General features: G+C 43.4%; 2 protein-coding genes across 9 annotated transcripts in view; one reads left to right on the plus strand and one right to left on the minus strand.

The window, feature by feature from the left end:
• Positions 1 to 3,290, minus strand: part of LOC148903776 (bone morphogenetic protein receptor type-2-like) — a 29,287-nt gene extending 25,997 nt beyond the window's left edge. For all 3 annotated transcript variants that reach the window (XM_089008499.1, XM_089008490.1, XM_089008506.1), the window contains exon 1: positions 2,365 to 3,290. In XM_089008499.1, coding sequence (XP_088864625.1) covers positions 2,365 to 2,422 — 58 coding nt within the window. In that variant the 5' untranslated portion in view covers positions 2,423 to 3,290. The remainder of the gene's footprint in view (positions 1 to 2,364) is intronic.
• Positions 3,291 to 10,645: 7,355 nt separating this feature from the next.
• LOC148903778 (dedicator of cytokinesis protein 9-like) overlaps positions 10,646 to 22,964 on the plus strand; it is a 32,958-nt gene continuing 20,639 nt past the window's right edge. For 3 of the 6 annotated variants that reach the window (XM_089008534.1, XM_089008517.1, XM_089008526.1), the window contains exons 1-17: positions 10,646 to 10,852; positions 11,817 to 11,933; positions 14,926 to 15,015; positions 15,444 to 15,526; positions 17,230 to 17,299; positions 18,582 to 18,677; positions 19,138 to 19,272; positions 19,524 to 19,698; positions 19,988 to 20,043; positions 20,253 to 20,327; positions 20,394 to 20,534; positions 20,625 to 20,972; positions 21,043 to 21,125; positions 21,711 to 21,833; positions 21,929 to 22,008; positions 22,097 to 22,284; positions 22,858 to 22,923. In XM_089008534.1, coding sequence (XP_088864660.1) covers positions 10,736 to 10,852; positions 11,817 to 11,933; positions 14,926 to 15,015; positions 15,444 to 15,526; positions 17,230 to 17,299; positions 18,582 to 18,677; positions 19,138 to 19,272; positions 19,524 to 19,698; positions 19,988 to 20,043; positions 20,253 to 20,327; positions 20,394 to 20,534; positions 20,625 to 20,972; positions 21,043 to 21,125; positions 21,711 to 21,833; positions 21,929 to 22,008; positions 22,097 to 22,284; positions 22,858 to 22,923 — 2,043 coding nt within the window. In that variant the 5' untranslated portion in view covers positions 10,646 to 10,735. Of the gene's footprint in view, positions 10,853 to 11,816; positions 11,934 to 12,103; positions 12,491 to 14,925; positions 15,016 to 15,197; positions 15,232 to 15,443; positions 15,527 to 17,229; positions 17,300 to 18,581; positions 18,678 to 19,137; positions 19,273 to 19,523; positions 19,699 to 19,987; positions 20,044 to 20,252; positions 20,328 to 20,393; positions 20,535 to 20,624; positions 20,973 to 21,042; positions 21,126 to 21,710; positions 21,834 to 21,928; positions 22,009 to 22,096; positions 22,285 to 22,857; positions 22,924 to 22,964 lie in introns of those variants that run through there. The other 3 variants (XM_089008550.1, XM_089008556.1, XM_089008543.1) reach the window with 3 other exon arrangements.

The raw sequence follows: 22,964 nt of genomic DNA on the forward strand, positions 1-22,964 counted from the left end.
TTGAGTGATATGTAAATTGGGAGTCACGCAGAGAATCCCAAAATGTACAAGAATGCCCATTGTGGCGATATGCTGAGATGTACAGGAAGTGAGCTATGACATTTATTAAAAAGGTCCAATTTTTGGCACAGTCTTAAAGGACAACAGACGTCTCCGGACAAGTTGTGTCCATAATTTGTAAAATGGCTTCAAATGACTTCTACTGAGCGTATTTTAATAAGATTCCACCACATATAGCTATATTTTACGTTTTAAGACTCACGCTGAATATTCAGGAAGTCTTGTTTTTGAGTTGGTGACGAGTCCGTATGTGATGTCACTAAAGGACCTACCCCTGACCCTAAAAAAGACGCATTGTAGCGTCCTTCCATCACGTCAATGTATTTTGCTGTACTGTTTGGTTTGAAGACCTTGTGTTGCACCCAAAAGCCGCCAGAAGAGAGAGTCCAAGCTCCATGGAAGGAATTTATGAGCCTGTGGAAACGGGCTGATTCATTCCTCACAACAGCGGTGGCCATTTTTGGGTGTGACATCTCCCCCCCCCCCCCGCCTGTTTGCCTAAAAAAAAATGACACGGAATAAATTCTTTAATCGATTGAAACATGCATGCTTTCCTCTTCAGAACCATTTGAATCATATTCATAACTGGATGTGTAACAAGAAAGCATATTCTCCGAATCTGAAGCCATTGTTTTGATTCTCCAGCAATGCAAGACGTCTTGGCGTGACGTCACGAACTGGCGGCGGGACTTTCTGAAAATGCCCAATTCGCAGCTCAATTTTTTGCAGATTTTGGACACTAAGTCATTTTTATTGGTGTTTTACATTTGAATAAAAATATCATACTGCGTGTTTTGGGTATTTTAGATGCTATAAAACGTTTTTCTGATGTCAGTTAAGAAACAAAAAAGTGACGTCGGTTGTCCTTTAAGGGTCTTGCTTTTGCCACTTTGTCCTAGAGCACAGGTGTCAAATTTATTCGGCCTGCAAAAGCAACTCAAGCATGTATAGTTGCATGATGTTTGCTAAAGTCTGAATCAAAATTTCAAATTGTTGTATGTAAACCACAATAACAGTCATTATTCTTGACTTCAGATTTGAAAATTAGTTATTCAGTAATCTACTGTGTGTTATGTTATATTATGTGTATTATATATAAAATGTGGAGGGGATTAAACGTTCTAATGGCTTCCCCAAAGGAAGACATTTAAAACTGGCAGGAAAGTGCACATCCGCCTCACAGTGTAGAATTTGGGAGTTCGAAACCGACCTCCCTGGGTGGAGTTTGCAGGTTCTCCCGGTGCCTTGGTGGGTTGTCTTCGGGTACTCTGGTTGGTAAATTTGTTCAACTTCTTTTTGCGTATCATTATAAACTGGTAAACAACAGGGTAATTCACATTTACATTAGATTGTTTTGGATAATACTGGGTAGATTGTAGTGATTCATTTTGTTGACGTTTTGGTCACATGGTATTTATTCTGGTAGTGTTGTGAAGTTGTAATGATAGGATGTTACTTTGGAAAATATGCCACGTTCAAGAAATGGATGCATTTTTGAACACCATTTGATTATGCTATAATATGATACATTTTCATGATAATTGCAAGACAATAACAATTATAAATTCATTTGATAAATTAATCAATTAATCACTACCTTTAATTTCTGTTAGTGTCACGTACCAGCTAAAAGCACATCAGACAAAATCATGTGCATATTATTTACAATAAAGCAGATTATATTCCATTCTAATGTAAAATGGCAGCGCAAATTTATGAATATCTCCTAGGTTGTACAGTTTCAATATAGATCCACAAATTCCAGCGCACCCCAATGTCCAACAACTGAATGACTGTCATTAAAAATATAGATATTGTTCCGATCTTCCCAAAACATTCCCCGCATTCACCATTCCTCCATCAGCGCAACCCAAGGGAGTATCTTATCATGCTCAAGGTCTCGCAGAAGCATGGCCTCAAACGAGAGTCTGGAAAAGAGGGGGTTGGGGCACAACTTGGCAGACAAGGCCTGCAGTACGTTTGGCAGTGTTTTTCCAGGCCTTTGTACACAGAACGATTAAAAAGGAGTCAGTGTAGGTATTTGCTTGAGCGCTCGAGATGAGTTATCTCGTGAAGGCTACTGGACAACAATGAGATGAGCTCCATAGAACACAGCTATAGGGGAGTGGGGGAGATTGGGGGTGGAGGGGTCAGAAAGCCTATGTTTTGATGATATTTGAGAAAATCACCGTGCAGACATCGAACCGGAACAACACTAAGTTATATCAGTGACGTGTTTGGCGTACACTACAGTACATACATTAAATATTTACAAGACAATCTATCCACAGCTTAGCCACTTACCAGCTACTGGAGTAAGAAGAAGAGCCAGGCAAAATCCGAATTTTGCTACGCACTGCATCGTTGTAGTTCGGCCCACGAGTATGATCGTCTAGATTGACTGATCTTTCACTCGGAGCTAATCCACACACTTGATGTACTTTCCGGTCCTCGCCTTTTTGTTTCTTTTTACCACATAAATATTTCTTGCCACGGTCCTCGGTTCAGCACGATTAGTCGAAATGTTCTTCCTGGCACAAAGCTATACATTTGGTGCCAATGTACCGTCTGGTTGGAGTCTAAAATAGTTAACGTCGTCCCGTGATTGATTCCCGCATGAATTCTATAAATTGTTTGGCGTATATAAAACCCAACTGCAGAAACCAGGCATCGCTACAAGCTGACATGCTATCCACTGGACGTCAGTCTCCCGCAGCAAAAACTTGTCTAAAGACGAAAAATGTCGTTTAAAACGACACATATTCTATCCGAATTACCCGCACACCATTCTCGGGTGTATATCTACTCTACAAACAGGACGTTCCCATGTAATTACACGTTAGCCAATTAGCTAGGCTAAATGGCTAAACGCTATAGACGCTCGCCGACGTTAGCTAGCAAGTTCGTCCTCCTCCTTCGCTGTCCCAGCTTATTTCTCCGTCCTTAAGAGAGGAATGCTTCCAAAACGCGGTGACTTTTCTGTCTTTCCGTATACGAAAGGGGGCACTCGGGAGCTTGTAAGCGGGCGTGTGAGGGGGGGCAATGTATATCTCTGGACCTGATCTTCCTCGGGACGGTCGACTGGGCTCGTCCTAGACGCTTTGGAGCTCCGTTAGGCAGACAGACAGACAGGCTGGGCGGATGGGAACGCCTCATTTATTTGCAGGCTTGTTTGGACCGCTCGTCTCCGGTATCGGGTTGCTGTGGGTAGGCGTCGGGAGGGCAGAGGGGGAGGAGGAGAAGTACTGGACAGTGCAGTCGGAGAGAACCAAACCCGGGTGCCGCAGCGCCGCTGTGCCGCAGACGGTGAGCACAACACCCTGGAAGGGAAAGAACATTTCAGACCCCACAGCGACGCTAAATTCCCCACTCAGGTATTCACAACAACCTTGTTTGAACATGGAGGGACTGTCCCAACGCTTTCCCAGAAAGTTGGCAGCGTGGAATTACAGTTTTGGCACGATGGAACCATTCAGAGTTTGTTTCTCTGGAGCTTTTCTGTGAGGTTTTCCTAACCAGTTGGGCACAGCAAACTAGGTTTAAAGTACAGCACAGTACATATACATTATTGCTGTCCAGAGCCGTTCAAGTTCGACATGGATAAACTTAATGGCCTACCCGGAACAGAGTCGTAAACACATTTCGAATGGAATACAGCAGAACCCGAGAGTTAGGTGTTGTTTTCCGACATCAATATGTGGAATGTGTGTTGTGTACTGTATTCAATATACGGTATGCTCAGTGTTTGTTTACACTTTATCTTTGGAGTTCTGGGGCTCCACATGGTACACGTGTAAATATTCCAGCAGGTGGCAATGTAACCTTGTCATCCACAAAAGGACCAGAAGTCTGCTGTCAAATATGGTGGAGCCAATGGAGAAACCAAGAGGTACGATGACTGCGTGAGACAATGCACCCTGCAGATTTGAATCGAAATGTCCGGATACACGTTGATTGTGAATTGAAAATTGAGCAGGAATTGAGCACGTGCCAGCGTCATACACCTATATCTAGTGATAAGAAAACGAAGCTTCATGAAACACTCGTGACAGTTTTTGATTCATTCAGGTGGTGCTTTTGGTTGAAATCTGAAGGTTGGTTTTTCAATTTCAAACCTGTTTGACAATGTCAATCAAAAATGTATATTTATTTGGGAATTCAGAGTTTGGTTTTATCAGCTCTTTTATTATTTATAATTTTATTTATAGTTTGTTTTGGTGTTTATTGTTCTTTTAATTGTAAAGTGTCCTTGGGTGCTTTGAAAGGCGCTTGTAAATTATATACCTCATCTTAAAAATGCTTTAGTTTACCGTTTTCGTTTTACGAACATTAATTTTGCGAGAATATAATCTTGGCGTACAAACTAGTTTTTGCTTTTTTGGGAAAAGACCGCACCACAGGCTTGTGTTTAGCCAAAGATGACAGAAAAGAAAGTTACGGTTGAGCAGAAGAAGGAGATCATCGAAAAAAATCAAACGATGCATGCGTTTGTGTGATTTAGCGTCCCACTACCAGTATGCTTAGTCGCCCATTGCTACGTGTGGCTAATGGTGTTCCTGTTTTGTCTAAGCAACGATCTCAGGCAATAGAAGACATTGAAAAACTTCTGTTGATTTGGATTAGCAGCTAAAAGCAGCGAGCAGGGTGACTGTGTGAGGGTATTATCGCCGAGAAAGCACGGCAACTTCACTTATCTTTAGCCTAGCTAAACACAAGTCTAAGTTGTGGTGTAAGAGTATTGCAATATTGGTGGATCTGAGCGAGGTCCACGGAGGCCAATGCTGAGCTCCGCTGATATGTGCGATGGATGTCGCCGTACATCATTCATAAGTGACAACAGCATGTGTCATAAATGATGCATCAATATTATTTTCACATTTATTTACAGTATTTAAAAAGTGTGTGTCTGTGTTTGGGTGTGTGGAAGTGTGGAAGTATGTGTGTGTGTGTGTGTGTCTTGACTGGGATCACCACCTTATTGTGGTGAGGCATTTTGGTCGAAGGGTATAGGCCAGACAAAGAGTAATCCCAAACCCGCGTCCGGGGGTAAGCATAGGCGGAGTCCAACAGACTGGACTACCGGCAGCCCCCTGCAACTCCTGAGAGAAGAAGGTCGTCATGGGTATTCTCATGCCACTTGAAACTCACCTGGTAGGAATGAAGATGGTGGGAGTAAGGACTCTGCACCCACAACCTCACCTTGGATCTGATTTCACATCTGGCCCCGGGCCTTGACTTTGACACCTGTGAGTTAGAGTATCTGCATCTTAAACCAAAACAAAAATAGTGTCAGAGTCATGGTCAATATTTGGTTCTTGCACAGTTACAGTATACATCTCAGTCTTCTGAGTCTTTTTATTATGCTTAGATATCTTGTTTTTATCTTTTCACCCCTCCCTTTCAAATTGCTGCTGTGGACTGCAAATGTCCCCATCGTGGGACGATTAAAGGCTTTCTGATTCTGATTTTGTTTTTATTGACACTCTGAACCACAATAAATGATTATTATGTATTGATATGAACAAATCGTATTTGCTTGTTCGATTAGCGATGCCTAGCTATAGACCAAACGGAGCATGCGCTGCTGCGAGTCAGTCATACCAGTTTACAAGAGGCACGCATGTCAATTGCCTTCCTCCGACCAAGACGGCAGTTCGAATAAAGACAATCAACTCTATCCAGAAGTTGTGTCATTTGCCGAACCCGCTTACACAAAGCAACACAACTTACTACTAAAACGTTACTAATGGGGAGCCTCTATTATACTGCGACTCACCGCCACAGAAATTTAATGGATTAATTTTGCCGCCATTCACCAAATGCAGTGTACATCATCCTTTGTTATTCTTAGAAGACAAGACAAAGCAAAGTCCACGAATGACAACGTAGAAATCAAGCCAGTGACGGCGCAAGCACCAATTCGCATCTTCATTCTCCCTTTCACTAGCTGAGAATGTTGGTAAAAGAAGTAAGTTAGCACCCAGCTCACTCATGCAGCATTTTCACTCCTGGCAACCTTCCCTACATTCCCACAGGAGTATGACTATCAATTTGAGGCAGCTGCCTAGCATCGCCGGAGCTTTCAACATCTTCCACGGTCCCAAGTGCAGACAAGTTATTTAACCCTTGAATAGGTTTTAAAAGACCAGTGGAGTCAGTGAGCCCCCTGAAAACCTCAGGATAAATGCCACCTCCCCAGTGTATCAAAGTGCTCTATTTTCCTGCCCATTGCCGGGCTTGAAGTGGGCTGGATTAAGTATTGTTATTTTATCTAGCGTGCACATCTTGGCACAGTTTAAAATCTTGACGTGGTTCCTTTCATTCCCTTTCATATTGTGTCACAAGAGTCCTTAATGGAAGGAGAAATTCAAGGTGCAAACTGCAGGCAAACCTCTACGAATGAATGATGGCCGTGGAAATTACGGAACTGTAAAGTGGGTACTTGGAGACTGCCTTCCACTCTCTATTTTTTTTATTTCTGCCATAATAATAATAATAATAATAAATAATAATAATAATAATAATAATAATAATAAATTTTATTTCAAGTAGCTTTCAAAGCTCTCAAGGACACTTTACTGTCACGTTTTGCGAGGTGGTGATGGCGGGTTCGGATCCCAAAAAGCAGGCAGGAGGGAGCAGGAGGTTGTTTGACAAATTGTATTAAAATAAAGTCAGCAGGAACAAAATGTAAAACATCAAAATGATCTGAATGGAAAAAATACAAAGTAGCAAAAGAAAACCAAGTGTAAAAGTCCGCCAAGGTTAAACAAACACGTACACGATGCATGCTGCAACCAAGCAGCAAACAAACAATGAATCGGCACTGGATGATCGTGCCAGGTGTCCTTTAAGTGTCATTGATTATAACGACCAGCACCTGCGAGGCTGCCGACAGGGCTGACGTCGCTACCCGCTGTTCGCCAATCTGATCGGGACGACCAGCACCTGTGCAGGTGCAGGCGGGGCCGACAGCGCCCCCCGTTGGTCGCCAACCAGATCATGACAGTACCCCCCCTTCAAGGGGCTGCTTCCAGAAGTCCCAACAGTCTCCCAAAAGGTCCACCCGCCAGGGAACGGTCGGCGGAGAGGGCAACCGCTGCCCCTCCAGCACACGACGGGCGGCGGCCTGATGGGAACGGGACTCGGCCTGGGGTGGACGAAGACGCGGCACGGATCGTCGTGGGCGTGAGTGCGATCCCTCTCGCACGTTCACGCGACGGCGCATGGCTCTGCGTGGACGTCGACTGCCAGGCGCAGAATGGCACCCCGTACGGCCGTATGGGACCAGGTCTCGGCCGGACGCCGACGTGGGCGTGAACTGCCCGGCTCCGGGGGAACGAGACGGGTCCAGAGCCGCTCCGGGATCCAGCGGTGAGTGGGGTCTCGGACTGACGTTGACGCGGACGTTGCACGGCTCGTCGTGGATGAGACTCAATTCGTCATGCACGACGACAGCGTGGCTGGAAGTGGGCGTGCAATGCCAGTCACCCAGGGTCACCCTGGACGGCCACCTGGAAGGAGGTCTCGGCCGGACGTTTACGTGGACGTTGCGGCTCGTCGAGTGACGCGATTCAAACGCGACGAGGCTTTCGCTAACGTGGACGTAGCATTGCCAGGCACAGGGTGGAAATGAGACGGGTCCGATGTACCTGCGGGATCCGATGGTTGGCCGATTCATTCTGTCACGTTTTGCGAGGTGGTGATGGCGGGTTCGGATCCCAAAAAGCAGGCAGGAGGGAGCAGGAGGTTGTTTGACAAATTGTATTAAAATAAAGTCAGCAGGAACAAAATGTAAAACATCAAAATGATCTGAATGGAAAAAATACAAAGTAGCAAAAGAAAACCAAGTGTAAAAGTCCGCCAAGGTTAAACAAACACGTACACGATGCATGCTGCAACCAAGCAGCAAACAAACAATGAATCGGCACTGGATGATCGTGCCAGATGTCCTTTAAGTGTCATTGATTATAACGACCAGCACCTGCGAGGCTGCCGACAGGGCTGACGTCGCTACCCGCTGTTCGCCAATCTGATCGGGACGACCAGCACCTGTGCAGGTGCAGGCGGGGCCGACAGCGCCCCCCGTTGGTCGCCAACCAGATCATGACATTTACAAGCGTAGATACAATAATGAATAAAATACAATTATAAATAGAATACAAAAAATAAAATACAATTATAAATAGAAACAAGAGATAGAGCTACACAGAAAATTCAATTTTAAATGGGTTGGTTTTGAGATTGGATTTGAAGGTGGGAAGAGAATCGACGTTACGAATGTTGGGAGGATGTGAGTTCAAGAGTTTGGGGGCAGTGCGGCTGGAAGCTCTGTCCCCCATCGTGCTGAGGACAGGCACGGGGGAGGGGGCACACAGAGGTGGAGGTCGTGCCAGGAGTGATGGACAAGTAAAGCTTTGTGAAGCACTTGTGTATGTTTTTCACTGCTCTACAGAGCACTCTTGGTTTCAAGATGCAGTGGAATTTGGATACATTTCCGTTGCACTAACCTTTATATGTAAATCAAGTGCACCACCTAGAGGTGCCGAAAAGTATCACAAGTGCTTCATGAAGCTTCGTTTTCCCATCATTACTTGCCATAATCTTTTGACTCTCAAGTGTCAACAAACGGGAGAGTGATTTTAAATTGTTCTTTCTAATATCCCCCACTTCTTCACAATTCCATTTTGTTGATCAATGGCTAATGGCAACAAACAGTGGGTGACAAAAATAAATAAATCCCATAGAATTTCTTACATCACCAGTACAACAATCAAAGAAGGAAGTTTTGATCATATCTCGCCGTGCCCCGGAGTGATGGTTGGTTTACCCCAAACATGACGTCAACTATACTGCATATAAGGTTGCAGTGCACATTTGTGTCTGCATGGAGCTTTAACGTCATCATTGCATGCAAGAGTGCACTGGACAGTCTTTTGGGAAGGGTGTGGAAAGTTAACACTTCTAATGGTTTCAAGCTGCGCCAAAAAAAAAAAAAAAAATCAAATGGAGCTTGTTCCCCTGCACTTCCTAGTTTCTCCACTTTTCTTCATTGTCTTAACGCAGGGGTGTCAAAGTCATTTTTTGCCGAGGGCCACATTGTAGTTATGGTTTCCTCTCGAGGGCCGTTATGAATTTGGGGAACCCATTAGAATGTTTAAATCCCTTCAAATATTACATACAGACCACAAAGCAAATTAATGAATAACTCGTTTTCAAATCTGAAGTCAAGAATAATGACTTTTATTGTGGTTGACATCAAAAATATGAAATTTTGGCTCAGATTTTAGCAATCATCATGGAATTTAACAAGTTTGATTTGCTTTCGCGGGCCGAAAAAAATGATGTGGCGGGCCGGATTTGGCCCGCGGGTCTTGACTTTGTGTCTTAACGGATGTAAACTCCATTTTCTTATCTCCTCGCGTATGAAATGTGACAGTAGCCCCAGTGATGTTGGCGGTTTCATTATGTGAGAAGTGCTGCAAAGATGTCCATGAATGCAGCAGAGGTAACAACATGAAGCAGGGGCCTTTTGACAAGAGGACGTATTCTCGTACACAACTGGCAACGCCATCACTGAGGCTCGACAAGACTGCACTCATACATCATTTGCTATCTGGGGAAAAGAAAACAACAGTGAGCAGTCATGATGATGAAGTAGTCGATGGTCCAAAGTTCTCAGTTCAACTTTATTTATGGAGCACTTCAGTGTTTTTAAATGGCGCTGATTTAAGCCGATATCTGAAATCTGTCGTGATTTAATATATTTGCAGTAGTCTATTCCACAAAATACAGAACACGATTTATTGTCATTACAACTTTACAACAGCCATTTTCTTTTTTTTTTAAATAAGACTTGTCCTTGTTTTATATATGACAATCGTGCAAGAGTAGATATTCTGGGCCTGGGTAGAAAAAAAGGAAACTCCACTTTTATTTTGTGCTGTCATGCATCAAATCTCTCCCCGGATACTATGGTTATATGTCGCCAGAGGCTGTAAGCAGTATAATACATAATTCTCGAGGTTCGAAAGATGCCCATTCACTTTAACATTCGCAGGAAAGAGTATATTTTGTCTCCATCCATCCATCCATCCATCCATCCATCCATCCATCCATCCATCCATCCATCCATCCATCCATCCATCCATCCATCCATCCATCCATCCATCCATCCATTTATCCATCCGTCCGTCCGCCCTTCTGTCCATCCACCCAAACACATCCATCCATTTTTAATCCACTTCTCCTCACAATGGTCACGGGTGTGCTGGAGCTTGTCCCAGTTGTTTTGAGGCAGGCGGCTGGGGACACCCTGAACCGGTTGTCAGCCAATCTCCGAGCAATCACATTTTTGGTTCATCATTTGACAGGTTTGTAGGTAGAGTTGGCCCATAAACATTTTGTAATGAAGGAAAGAAAGACATATTCTTCACACACATACGCACACACACACACAACCACGCACAGACACACACACACATGCACAACCACACACTTCCCATCTGAAAAGGTAGGAGGGGCCCTCTGCTGAGAGATCGAGAGGCAGCTGTTGCAATTTAGCACAGCTCATTGGAGCGGTTGCAGTCCACTTGAGCGACATGACTGCGTTCACAGTGCAGTGAGGATCACACCTGATCGATCACAAGCTGGCAAGTGCTGGGCACTGAACGCCATGCAGGGCCGGGCAGGAAAACCCCCCAAACGGGAGATGGTGATAGAGTCACCACAGAAGTACAAGTGTTTGGCTGAAATCGAAGCAGAGGTGGAAGCTGGTTCACAGGTCACATTGGTAAGTTACCCATCATACCATAATCGATAGAAGCGATCAGATTGAATTCTTTAAAACCCACTGCTACTCTCTCAGTTGGATTTGAGAGCAGCTTTGAAGATGCCTTTTAAATGCGACCGGACGGAAACGGGAAATAGCAGCTCCAGGGGTTTAACTCCCAGGGGGGTTTGAATGTTGATGCTTATTTTTAGGCACGAGAGTACCATTAGTTCCTTCACTATCAGTGCTGCCCATTCTGGAAGTTTGTAAAGTTGACACAGACTTCGGACCCACACAAAAGCCAAAAATATTAGAATATACAGCCAACAGTCACCAATGTGTATCTAAGGATGAGCTGGATTGGTAACACTGGTGATTTATCGATTTGTTGCATCGCTCTATTCACAGATTAATTTTGGGCAACAGATTGCAAATCCCAGTCAGGCCACTCGCTCAATGCCTTCTTGGTAAATTTGGCGCATCATTTATTTGCCCGCACTTTCAGACAGATCTCACTGAGGTGCATTATAGTGATGGAAATATGACGCTACATCACTCCAAATTATTCTTAGGTGTACCCCATGTTGTTCATTAAATTACAATTTAATTTCAACAAACTATACACTGACAATTTTTACACTAATAACGTATGTGGAGGCTAATTACTGTCAGAGGAGAGTACTCCACTCAGTACCTGGACGTCATTTCCGGTACTGGCATTGAAGTCATGACATCGCGACTGGTACAGTGATACACACGCTCACTCACATCATACTCTTCCCTCCGTCACTCCCTCCACTTATCGAGCGAGCTGCTCCAACTGACGATCATTTGTGAAAGAAACAATGGCAACTTGTCCACCCAGTTTGAATCCAGCTTCCCCCTCCTCTCCTCTTGACAGCAAGTTTTATGATACCTCTGACAATGACCGGATCCAAGTTTGTTTTGTCTCATTTTGATACCATACCGTCGTTTGCTTTTCTAGGTCAAGACCAAGGTCATCGAGCCTCTGGATTACGAGAGTGTGATCATACAAAGAAAAATGCAGATGATTAATGACGGTTTACGGGACATGCTGTTGTTCCCTTTGGATGACTTTCAGGTAAAGGTGGATGCGTTAATTCATGCCATGATTATGCTTGTTTCTGAAAAGCATTCATGTTTCAAATCCTCTTTTGCCAGCAAATCGAATGGAAAGGCTAATAATCCGTTCCAGACCCTCCAACCAAACACCCCCATTTTTTTCAACACTCTTGAAGTCATCCTCAACATTTTATTTACAATAACAAAATGCCATATGCAAGCCCGGTGGCGTCCAGTGGTTAGCGTGTTGACCACACACTGCAGAGGTACCAGAGGTCAATTCCAGCTCCGGCCTCCCTGTGTGGACTTTGCATGGGTTCACATGGGTTTTCTGGTTTCCTCCCACATTCCAAAAACATGCATGGGAGCCTGATGGAACACTCAAAATTGTAGCCAGGTGTGAGTGAGCGTGGATGTTTGATCATCTTCGAGTGACCTGTGATTAGTGGGCAGTCGGTTCAGAGTGTCCCCCACCTACTGCCCGAAGACAGCCTGGATAGGCTGCGGCACCCCCTGCGACCATCGTGAGAAGAAGCAGATCGGGAAAATATGTACACCTGACCTCACACATCAACTGTAAGGGGAAATCTTGCAGTTTACCTGCAACTATCAAGCACTGTGTCAACTAAGACCGCCCAGACTTTAAAGGAAATGAGGGGATTCCTGTGATTGGCCGGGAGTCAACTATGTCCCATTCCACAACGGCGCTCAGCGCAAACATTGCCCTTTTCTAGACGTCCAAAGTCAAGCGAAATAACAATTGTAACTGAGAATGATTGTTCTTTTGATTGTAAAAAGAAAAAATGCTGCAGCATTCGGCATCCATTAGGCAAGTTGAGACAGAGACAAATATTTAAGTGGCTCGAGGAGTTTGCTCAAAGTCAGACGTATCCATCCAACTTATTTGTCCTCATGAGTTGGTGCCGGAAGGTGAGCGTGTGCTCATGCGTGCAAGTGGACTATAACACCACGAATAACATTCATTTTGGCGCAACTGTCTAAACTCCTCCATGTTTTCCATCACTCACTCAGGAGAGGAGGAAAGGAGAAGGAAGGGAGTGTGAGTTTGGCAGTGTCAGCTTGAATTCGCGCATTCCGCCCTCATGCGAGTGCATGTGAGCGCATGAAACGCGCATGCAAGAGATCATGGCCAGACTGTGGAATTCATTGTTTCTTTCTGCTGTCAGGGTGCCACAACTTCTTGCACCTCTTTTACACTTCGACCCTTGCTAGCATCACTGCCTTTTGTTGCTCAATGTCCTGCATGAACAATGTGGACAAGATGCAAATACATTGATCGATGTTGATTGATGGCAGCCTGTAATGGTGTGTTTTGCATTGTCTGGCAATTCTATTCCTTCAAAGAATAATGCTAATTTATTGATTCCTGGGTATGTGGAGACAAGCCGGTACACTTCTGCACTAGCGTAGCTCCCTACTGGATGTCGTCATTTTAATACTGCAATTCTGTTTTGTAAAACCACAGTGAGTCCTGAAAAGCACGAGTGGAGAATATATTTGTGAATATCCGCACTCAGCTAGGTAATTTCATGCTCAGGGCATTGAATCATTCCAGACTGGATTGTTGTGGTTTTCTTAGATTAGCCCGTCAGCCTGCTCAGCCCAGCAGGAGCCGTATCGCGATACTGATCGTTTGAATTAGGTGTGTTGGAAGAGAAAAACATCTAAAGAATGCGACCGTAGTATGACACCTGTGTTCTAAGACAACCCTAGCCGCCTTGTTGCGCTTATTTCAGAATCAGAATCATCTTTATTGACCAAGTATGTAGAACGCGAAAGGAATTCGGTAGAACGAACACACTGCACTAATGCTATCAATACAAAAAGACCATGACAAATGTAATGTAAGTAGTATCTCTCAGGAACAACGGCGAGACAATGTGCAAAGTGTCAAGCAGAGCTAAGGTGATCAGTGATAGAAATATGATAATAGTTGTACAGTTGGTGCAGAAAGTCATCAAAGTGACCAGTCGCTGTATAGTGTGCAATTAGGCAGATGTCCTTGAGCACCTCAAAGTGTCTGGTGCTGGAGATTATATAGATCAGTAACAGCAGTTCAAGTGGGTACAGAGCTGAAACTACAATGAATATAATGGCATGCTGTTCCACAGGGTTGCGCAAAATTGCAAAGAGCCATGATACAGAACAGTTAGATTTGGGTTAATGGCTAGAGTAAAGAAGCTGTTTAAGTGTCTGCTGGATTTGTTGGGCTTGGATCGGTAGCGCCTGATGGAAAAGGTGGTGGGCAGGGTGCGGCGGGTCCAATAGGATCGGTAAGGCCTGCCTATCAGGGGAGTAGATGGAAAAGGGTGTGGGCAAAGTGCGGAGGGTCCAGTAGGATTTTTCTGTGTTGAGATGTTGATTGGTTGGTGAAGCCGATCAATTCATGCTGAAACTGACATCGCATAGACGGAACTGATGAGTGATAAACAGAGAATCACAGGAATCTCTATAACGATGTACAATTAAAATTCCATTCATCCATTGATGTGAACTGTGCATGTTTATCACCAAGGATTTTATTTCCTGAAATGTGTGTGCATGTGGTTCTTTTACATCCCTTATCCTGTCTATGTTCAATATTTGGCTATTTTGCCCGTACATGGGAAGTTAGTGCACGAGTCATTTTGAGCAAATCCGACTTCAGAGATTAAGTACGGGGGCAACCCAGTCGCAATGAATTACGATGTGCTTGAAACCAATATGATGCACAAACAGCTCTTCAAAAATGTACTGTTCGATAAAAACAAAAGTGTCGTGGGACTTGGACTCTGTGAAATAGCAACGGAATCCACATGTCAACATGTCAACACATATGATTGATGTTTTTCAATCATACTCCAAATCAATAGGTGGGATTGCAAGACCTGAACCATGTATAACGCCAAAATTACATGACATAAAAAAAATTACCATACTTTTTATCCTAAGCAAAAACATCCAGAACCGATCTTAATTTAGGCTGTTTCATTTTATGCACGTCTCATCAGATGAGCACTCTGAGGCGACAGGACCGGACTGTGTTCTCCACCGTGCCAGAAAATGCAGAACAAGAAGCACGCTCGCTGTTTGTCCAAGAGGTAAAACCACTGCACAAACTCTGCCAAGGTGTTGATTTTGGTTCCAAAGGCTGAAGAAGAGTCAATAGGATCCGAGAAAAACCTTGGCAATACAGGAAATATTTTCTTCTGATTGAACTTTTCCACTATGTGAAATACACAACATCTGGGTTTTGCGTTTGATGTTACACATGTTTCTACAGACTACGCCGAAGTTGCTTTGGGTGCGGCCCGCTTGTAAGTGTCGAGCACATTCTGACTGAGTTTTGTGCCAGAAATGACATCATGACCAGAGATGCAGTAGACCAACAGGAATGATTCCTGATTCTGGACCATTTGCTTAACTGCGCATTTTATGAATTAACAGAATGGATATCAAAGGCTTTTATCCTTAAGTCATATTCATGTATTTCTTTTACAATGCATGTTTTTGCTTTGTGTCCCCACAGTGCATGAAAACATATAAATCAGACTGGCATGTGGTCAATTACAAGTACGAGGAATATTCCGGGGACTTCCGACAGCTTCCCAAGTGAGTTTGAGGCACACTTTCATTGGATTTAGGTTGCATCCTCAGAAAAGATGCTATTTCCTTCCATGACTGATGGGGATGACAGTCATCTCTATGACCCACTCAGCGAAAATGATACGTTCTCTTTGAGACCACTTTTGTCCTATCAAGAGGAAATCAAAGAGCGGATGTTATGATGTTTGGTCCTCGGAAACCTTGCGGAGATTCATTCTTTCTCCGCAGCGGTTGGGAACAGCAATAATTACATCTCGGCTTGATTATTGTTATTTTTTAGTCAGGCAGTCCCCCATCAAGCATTTATAAAGGATCCAAAAAGCTGCTCCTTGCCTTCTATCTGGAGCTGGTTAGAGGGAGCACATAATACCATTTGTTGCTTCTCTTCATTGGCTTCCAGTTTATTTTGGAGCTGTTAAATACAGTGATACTTCAGTTTACGAACCCCTTGGCTTACCAACTTTTCAGTTTACGAACGTTAAATTTATGAACATTTTACCTTGGCATACAAACTTTACCTTGACATACAAACTTTTTCGTACACGGAGCTGCCTAAATGAGTCATGTGTCGGTCGCGAACGAGCCCGTTCTTCTAGCAACAAAATGGCAGTAGTCCCCGCCCTCAGTATTCGGTTAAAGCCATGTGATTGGTCAAGAACGCAGCAGTCAGGGGGTGTGGTTTAAACATTAAAGAGACAGGCAGACGACAGTGAGAGAGTTTCAACTTTGATAGTTCAAAGGCAGAGTGTAGACTGCAAGGATAAAATCTCCCATCAATCAGGCTCCACAAACAACCCGCACAAGCCATCTGTACACTTGATGCAAAAAGCTATCAAGCCAGCTAAACATAACATAATTGATGAGGAACTAGATAGAATTATCACAGAGAAAGCACCTACAAGGGATCGTTCGTGAAGATGGTGAAAGAAGGTTACGTTCCTCATCAAGTGTTTAATGCTGATGAAACTGGCCACTCCATTCCATCAATCCATCAACGACCATCACAAAGGTAAATACAACGACTTTATTATACAATAGTTTATTTCTTTGATTATAATACCATAGCATATTTATTATACATAAAATAAGGTCTATTTTGTGTAGTTTTAAGGCTTAGAAAATTAGAAAGTATAAAATCATTGTTTAATGGAGATCTGGGAACTGATTATTCTCGTTTTAATGGTTTCCTATGGGAAATTAATTTTTGGGATACACACGCCTTACGCACTCTGTCTCGGAACCAATTAAGTTTGTAAGACAAGGTATCACTGTCCTATTCTTTTTGTCTTCAAATCTTTAAATGGCTTTTTCCCAGTTTACCTCTCTGAGCTACTCCAACCTGACGTGCCTCAGGTCTGTCTACCAGACGTCATTTGGAGTACTAAGAACTAAGTGGAGGCTCACAGAAGGCTGAGCCTTTTCTATTGTCAGGGAAGCTCTATCTCAATCCATTTCCTAAACTGGTTTGACACTACATCTTATTCCTCAGCTTTTGACTCAACATGAGACTTCCTGGTGCGCTGCCCCTTTGTTTCTTGGTGCCTGTGCACAATACAAATAAAGGTGTCTTGAATTATAATGGATTGTATGAAGCAGCATGTAAAATGTCATCATTCATCAAAATGTCATCATTTGACAAATCATTTAGGAATGTAATTACTGAATGTAGAGAATATGTGGAATGAGGTCTAATGTCCGATTCCCTGCAGGAAGGTATTAAAGCCTGAGAAGCTGGTGACTCACTTGTTTGAGGTTGATGAAGATGTGGAAAAAGATGAGGTAATAAATCTTATCATGGGCCCCCTTTTGATCCTATACCCTCGAAACTTGCAATTGGATGTTCTTAAACTGATAATATGTAGTAATCCGTCATCTATCACGGGGTTTACAGTAAAAAAAAAAAAAAAACAGAATTAACGGGAATCTGAGAAGTCATCATCCTTATTTTTTATGGTTACAATACTGCATTGAATAAATCATTAAAAAATTATTTGAAACAACTGATGACTTTTAGAAACACTGGACAAAACATTTCGTTGACGTTGTTTTTGTCATGAAGAAAATTTGGCAAGTCACACATCACTAAAGATAAAACCGAGTTTTAGTGAGGGATTCCTGTATTCACGATTCTCGTCACCTCTCAAGAGCAATTTTGTCCCAATTTGATAAGATAACTGAACCCGAATGGAGCATATACTTTATGTGCAGAAGATATCAACATATTATTCCTTTGAATTGTTTTGTCTGTATTTATTTATGTATTCATTTGTGTATGTTTGTATATATTTATTTTCCTTTTTACATATTTATTTATTTATTTATTTATTCGTTTATTTATTTATTTATTTTGAGACAATGTTTCTCAGTCGGAAAAGGGTGGAGTGCCCTCTCCGGGTTGAGGAGGAGATTTTGCCTCATGTAGAGGAGTTTAAGTATCTGGGAGTCTTGTTCACGAATGAGACTATGAGGGTGCTGTGATGCGGACTTTGTATCGATCTGTCGTGGTGAAGAAGGAGCTGAGCCAAAAGGCGAAGCTTTCAATTTACCGGTCGATCTCCGTCCCAACCCTCATCTATGGTCACGAGCTATGGGTCCTGACCGAAAGAATGAGATAGATACAAGCGGCCAAAATGAGTTTTCTCCGTACGGTGCCCGGGCTCTCGCTTCGAGATAAGGTGAGAAGCTCGGTCATCCGGAAGGGGCTCAAAGTCGAGCCGCTTCTCCTCCACATAGAGAGGAGCCAGTTGAGGTGGCTCGGGCATCTGATAAGGATGCCCCCCGGACGCCCCGCTGGTGGGGTGTTCCGGGCATGCCCCACTGGCAAGAGACCCCGGGGACGACCTAGGACACGCTGGAGAGACTATGTCTCCCAGCGTGGCCTGGGAACGCCTCGGGATCTCCCAGGACAAGCTGGAAGAAGTGGCTGGAGAGAGGGAAGTCTGGGCTTCCCAACTGAAGCTGTGCCCCCGCGACCGGACCCCGGATAAGTGGCAGAAAATGGATTGATTTATTTATTTATAATCAATGGCGTCATGCATCTTCTCCCCATTCTCTCCCGCAGGACACTGACTCGTTTGGACCTCACAAGGGGGGAGTGTCGAAACATGGCTGGCTGTACAAGGGCAACGTCAACAGCGCAATCAGTGTGACTATGCGAGTGAGTACCAAAACAACCTCTCCAAGCGTTATCTTCCGCACACCTCATTCCAAAGTCGGTCAATGGTCGGTATTTGGGCCTTAAACATTAGTACAAGCAGTTCTTTTCTTTTCATCTTCTTAAAATTGCTGTTTATATTTTTCTTGGCCTGCAACTTTGTTTGAAAGGGTATGTCTCAACACGAATAGCAGGTTTCAGAATGCAAAGCTTTCCTCAATGGTTCGTCTGTGTAAGCTCTCAGTCGTACAGGAGTGGTCAATCGATGAGAAGGTTTCTTCAGCCGTCATCTGTACAAAAGTGAAGGTCTTGGATAGGCGAAACCCAAAGAGGCGAAACGTCCGAAACCTTCACTTTTGTACAGATGACGGCTGAAGAAACCTTCTCATCGATTCCTCAATGGTTGTTTGAAGGCACACGTTCGATTTTTCTTCCAGCTGGCTCATTAATTGTCATTCTATAGTCCTTCAAAAGGAGATACTTTCGTCTGGCACAGCTTGGCGATGGATCATACAATCTCAATTTCTACAAGGATGAAAACACCTCCAAGGAACCCAAGGGAACCATCTTCCTTGACTCGTGCATGGGGGTTGTTCAGGTTTAATCTTTTTTTTGTTTATTGAGCATAAAAATATATACAGTAATACATTGACAGAAAGTAAAGGTAAGCAATATAGTAAGAAAGGAAAAGAAAACAAGTACGATACAACACAATGCCTATTTATTATTATTATTATTATTATTATTATTATTATTATTATTATTATTATTATTATTATTATTATTTATCATATTTAGATTTGTGGGGAAAGTTGAAAACTCCCCATTTGTTCATTCATGGCTTTGCAGAACAATAAAGTCAGGAGGTTTGGCTTTGAACTAAAGATGCAAGAAAAGAGCACCTTCCTGCTGGCTGCAGAGAGTGAACTGGAGATGGAGGAATGGGTCAGTACGCTCAACAAAATCCTCCATAGCAATTCCGAACAGGCTGTACAGGAGAAACATCACAGGGACTTACACGATGGTATGTTTTTTGAACACATCCATCCATCCATCCATCCATCCATCCATCCATCCATCCATCCACACACCCACCGAAATCAAACCATCGATCGATCAATGCATCCATCCATCCATCCATCCGTCCGTCCGTCCGTCCGTCCGTCCGTCCATCCATCCATCCATCCATCCATCCATCCATCCATCCATCCATCCATCCATCCATCCATCCATCCATCCATCCATCCATCCATCCAAAAAGACTCGTGATGTTTGAAATCATTTCATCAACCAAAACTTGATCTTTCCTCCAGATGAGGATGACGGAAAAGCCGATTTCTCCTCCAAAACTTTTCAGGACAGTTTTCAGGTAACCTAGTTTTTGTCAACAGCATCTTCAGACCTTCTCTATTTTGTAGAACAATTCAGAAAGAGAGGGCAGAATTGGTCACGACCAGAATAGTGAAGCAATGCTAATGAAATGGGAAGCACCAAAATGAGAGAAGTCTGCATGTTTTATTTTTGGTACGATTTGCAGTTGAATTTGTGTGGCAGTTCGGTTTTTTGCTTTTTTCTCAGACGGCCAGAGATACTGATTTCAAAACAAGGAGCGAAGTCAGACTGAAGTTATTTTCCCTTGACCCTGAAACTCAGGTAATGCGTCAAATTGAAATGATTCATTCTTAGCAAGCTTTACGGCAAGCGTGCCTCCGTTCACAGAAACCCGATTTCACGCGCCATGAGCCGGACGCACGTCAATTTGAGGAGAAATTTGGGAAGAGGCTCTTGGTCAGTTGTCACCACTTGCTTTTCAACCTGCAGTGCTGCATTTCGGATGATGGGGAAGGTCCGACGACCAACGTATGTGCGCCATAAAAGTCACAAATCAGCATTTTGTCCATTGTAGGTCCATTTTCAATTCACCTTTCTTACCCTCTCTCTGCTGAAAAGGTGGAACCATTCTATGTGGTTCTGTCCCTGTTTGACGTTCAGAACAACAGGAAAATATCAGCCGATTTCCACGTGGACCTCAACCACCCGTTGGTCCGACAAATGACACCGGGCTCCACTTGTGGCCATGACGCACATGAGAATAATCGCAAGGGCGACGGTCCCTTTGGCAGCCAAAGGTTGGCATGCGGGTTTCCAGAGACAGCGCTCCAATACCCCACCCAGGGGGTGTTTTCAGTTACTTGCCCCCATCCTGACATCTTCCTGGTGGCAAGGATTGAGAAGGTGCTCCAAGGGGGCATCACCCATTGTACTGAACCCTACACGAAAAGCTTGGACTCCACAAAGGTGGCCAGCATGGCAATGGCGTCAATTTTGTTGATTCTATTTCTGAAAAATCTTCTCCTCTCCTGATAAGATAGCTCAAAGGGTACTGAAGAATGCAAAGATGGCATGCATCAGATTGGGGCGCTACCGGATGCCGTTCGCCTGGTCTGCAAGGTATTTGATTGTCCCCACCAAGCTCTGAACACTTTTATTTAACACAATTTCATAAAACGAAAGAGTAGGCTTCATACAACAAAAGAGTATGCCAGAAAAAGTTTCTGGATGAACCTGTCATGCACTTCACCATCTTATGTTTTGTTGTCTATCTAGTGAAGGGGAAAACAAAGCTTCATGACGCACTTGTGATATTTTTTGAATCCTCCAGATGCTGCTCTTGATTTAAATATGAAGGTTAGTGCAAATGAAATATCTGAAAAATTCACCGCATCGTAAAACTCAGAGTTCCATCGAGAAGAGTCAGAAAACTATTACAAGTGCTTCATGAAGCTTCACTTGCCCATCACTACTAAAAAGATTTAAGCGTCGCGGACCTCAAATGTACTCTTTCTCTTTGGATATCCAAATGTAAACAGCATGAGGAAGACTGTTTAAATATCGATTTAAATCTAACCAAATGTCGAACCAATTTCCAGCTGACTTCATTTTTTTGCATGTAAGAGGAGTCACATCCTTGTTTGTAAAAGCTGCAATGTCGAATTGAAATGCGAATTTCACTGCACCGTTATTTATCCCCCACAGGCCCGTGTTCAAAGATGCATCGGGAACTTTGGACAAAAATGCTCACTTTTCCGCGCTTTACCGTCAGGACAGCAACAAGTTGTCCGATGAGGACATGTTCAAACTTCTGACTGATTTCAGAAAGTAAACCCCACCACCGCTCTTACTTCCTTGGTTCTCATCAGCCTGTAAATTGTTCTTCCAGCTGTTTTCCATTCATTATCCCATTCTCCCAACAGACCGGAGAAAATGGCGAAACTTCCTGTGCTGTTAGGGAATCTGGGTGTAACTCTTGATTGCGTGGCCCTGGATGTGACCAGTAAATCTCTTCGATATTGACACGAAAATAAAATAACCCTCTCACAAAAGCAAATTTATGACATTTTGTGTCCTTTCCCTGACTGCAGATAGCCTCACTTCCTCCTACATCCCTTTGAGGAACTTTGAAGTAAACAGATTAAGCGGTGTCGCTTTGGAAGTGGAGGAATTTGTCCCTTCCATTGCCAAGTGCTCCCAACCTTTTACCGCCTATAAAAACCATCTTTATGTCTATCCAAAGCACCTTAAATATGATGGTCAGAAATCATTTGCTAAGGTATGATTTGCCTGTTTGGAAAGATTTTAGATTAGAGTCACCTGTAGTCCTTTTAAGGTTACATAATTTATGAAAGCCATGTTGGCTCGAGATATGGGCGGGGCTTGTAATGAGACAATGTTAATCTGCTACAGAGAAATTTTCTCCATTTGTCCATGTACCTTCTGACTTCCCTTGATTTTTGTAGTGAAGGGAAAATGAAGCTTCATGAAGCACTTGTGATATTTTTGGACTCTTATAGATGGTGCTCTTGGTTTGAATATGAAGGTTAACGCAACGGAAATGTCTTTAAAATTCACTGCATCTTTAAACCAACAGTTCTATCTAGAGGAGTCAAAAACTATCACAAGTGCTTCATGAAGCACTTATTCATTAATATTGTTTTTACCGAAGCATGCAGCAATGCCCAACCCCACCCGTCCTCCCGTTTTTGCAAATATATTCCTTTCACTTGTCTTAAAAGTTTCTGTTTCTGTTCATTCAAGCTGTAAGCGGGATTTTGCAATACCAAAGTATGAGTTTTTTTTCAAGGGTTGAATTAATCCATCCCCAATGTACTTCTTGTCTCCTCAGGCCAGAAATATCGCAGTTTGCATTGAATTCAAGGATTCTGACAAGGGGGACGCTCAGCCACTAAGGGTGTGTTTTTTTTTTTTCCCAACTCAAACATTTTCGAAACA

The sequence above is a fragment of the Hippocampus bargibanti genome, linkage group LG01 (assembly GCF_051943395.1).
Source record: "Hippocampus bargibanti isolate YZ-2025 linkage group LG01, ASM5194339v1, whole genome shotgun sequence".
Taxonomy (NCBI): Eukaryota; Metazoa; Chordata; class Actinopteri; order Syngnathiformes; family Syngnathidae; genus Hippocampus; species Hippocampus bargibanti.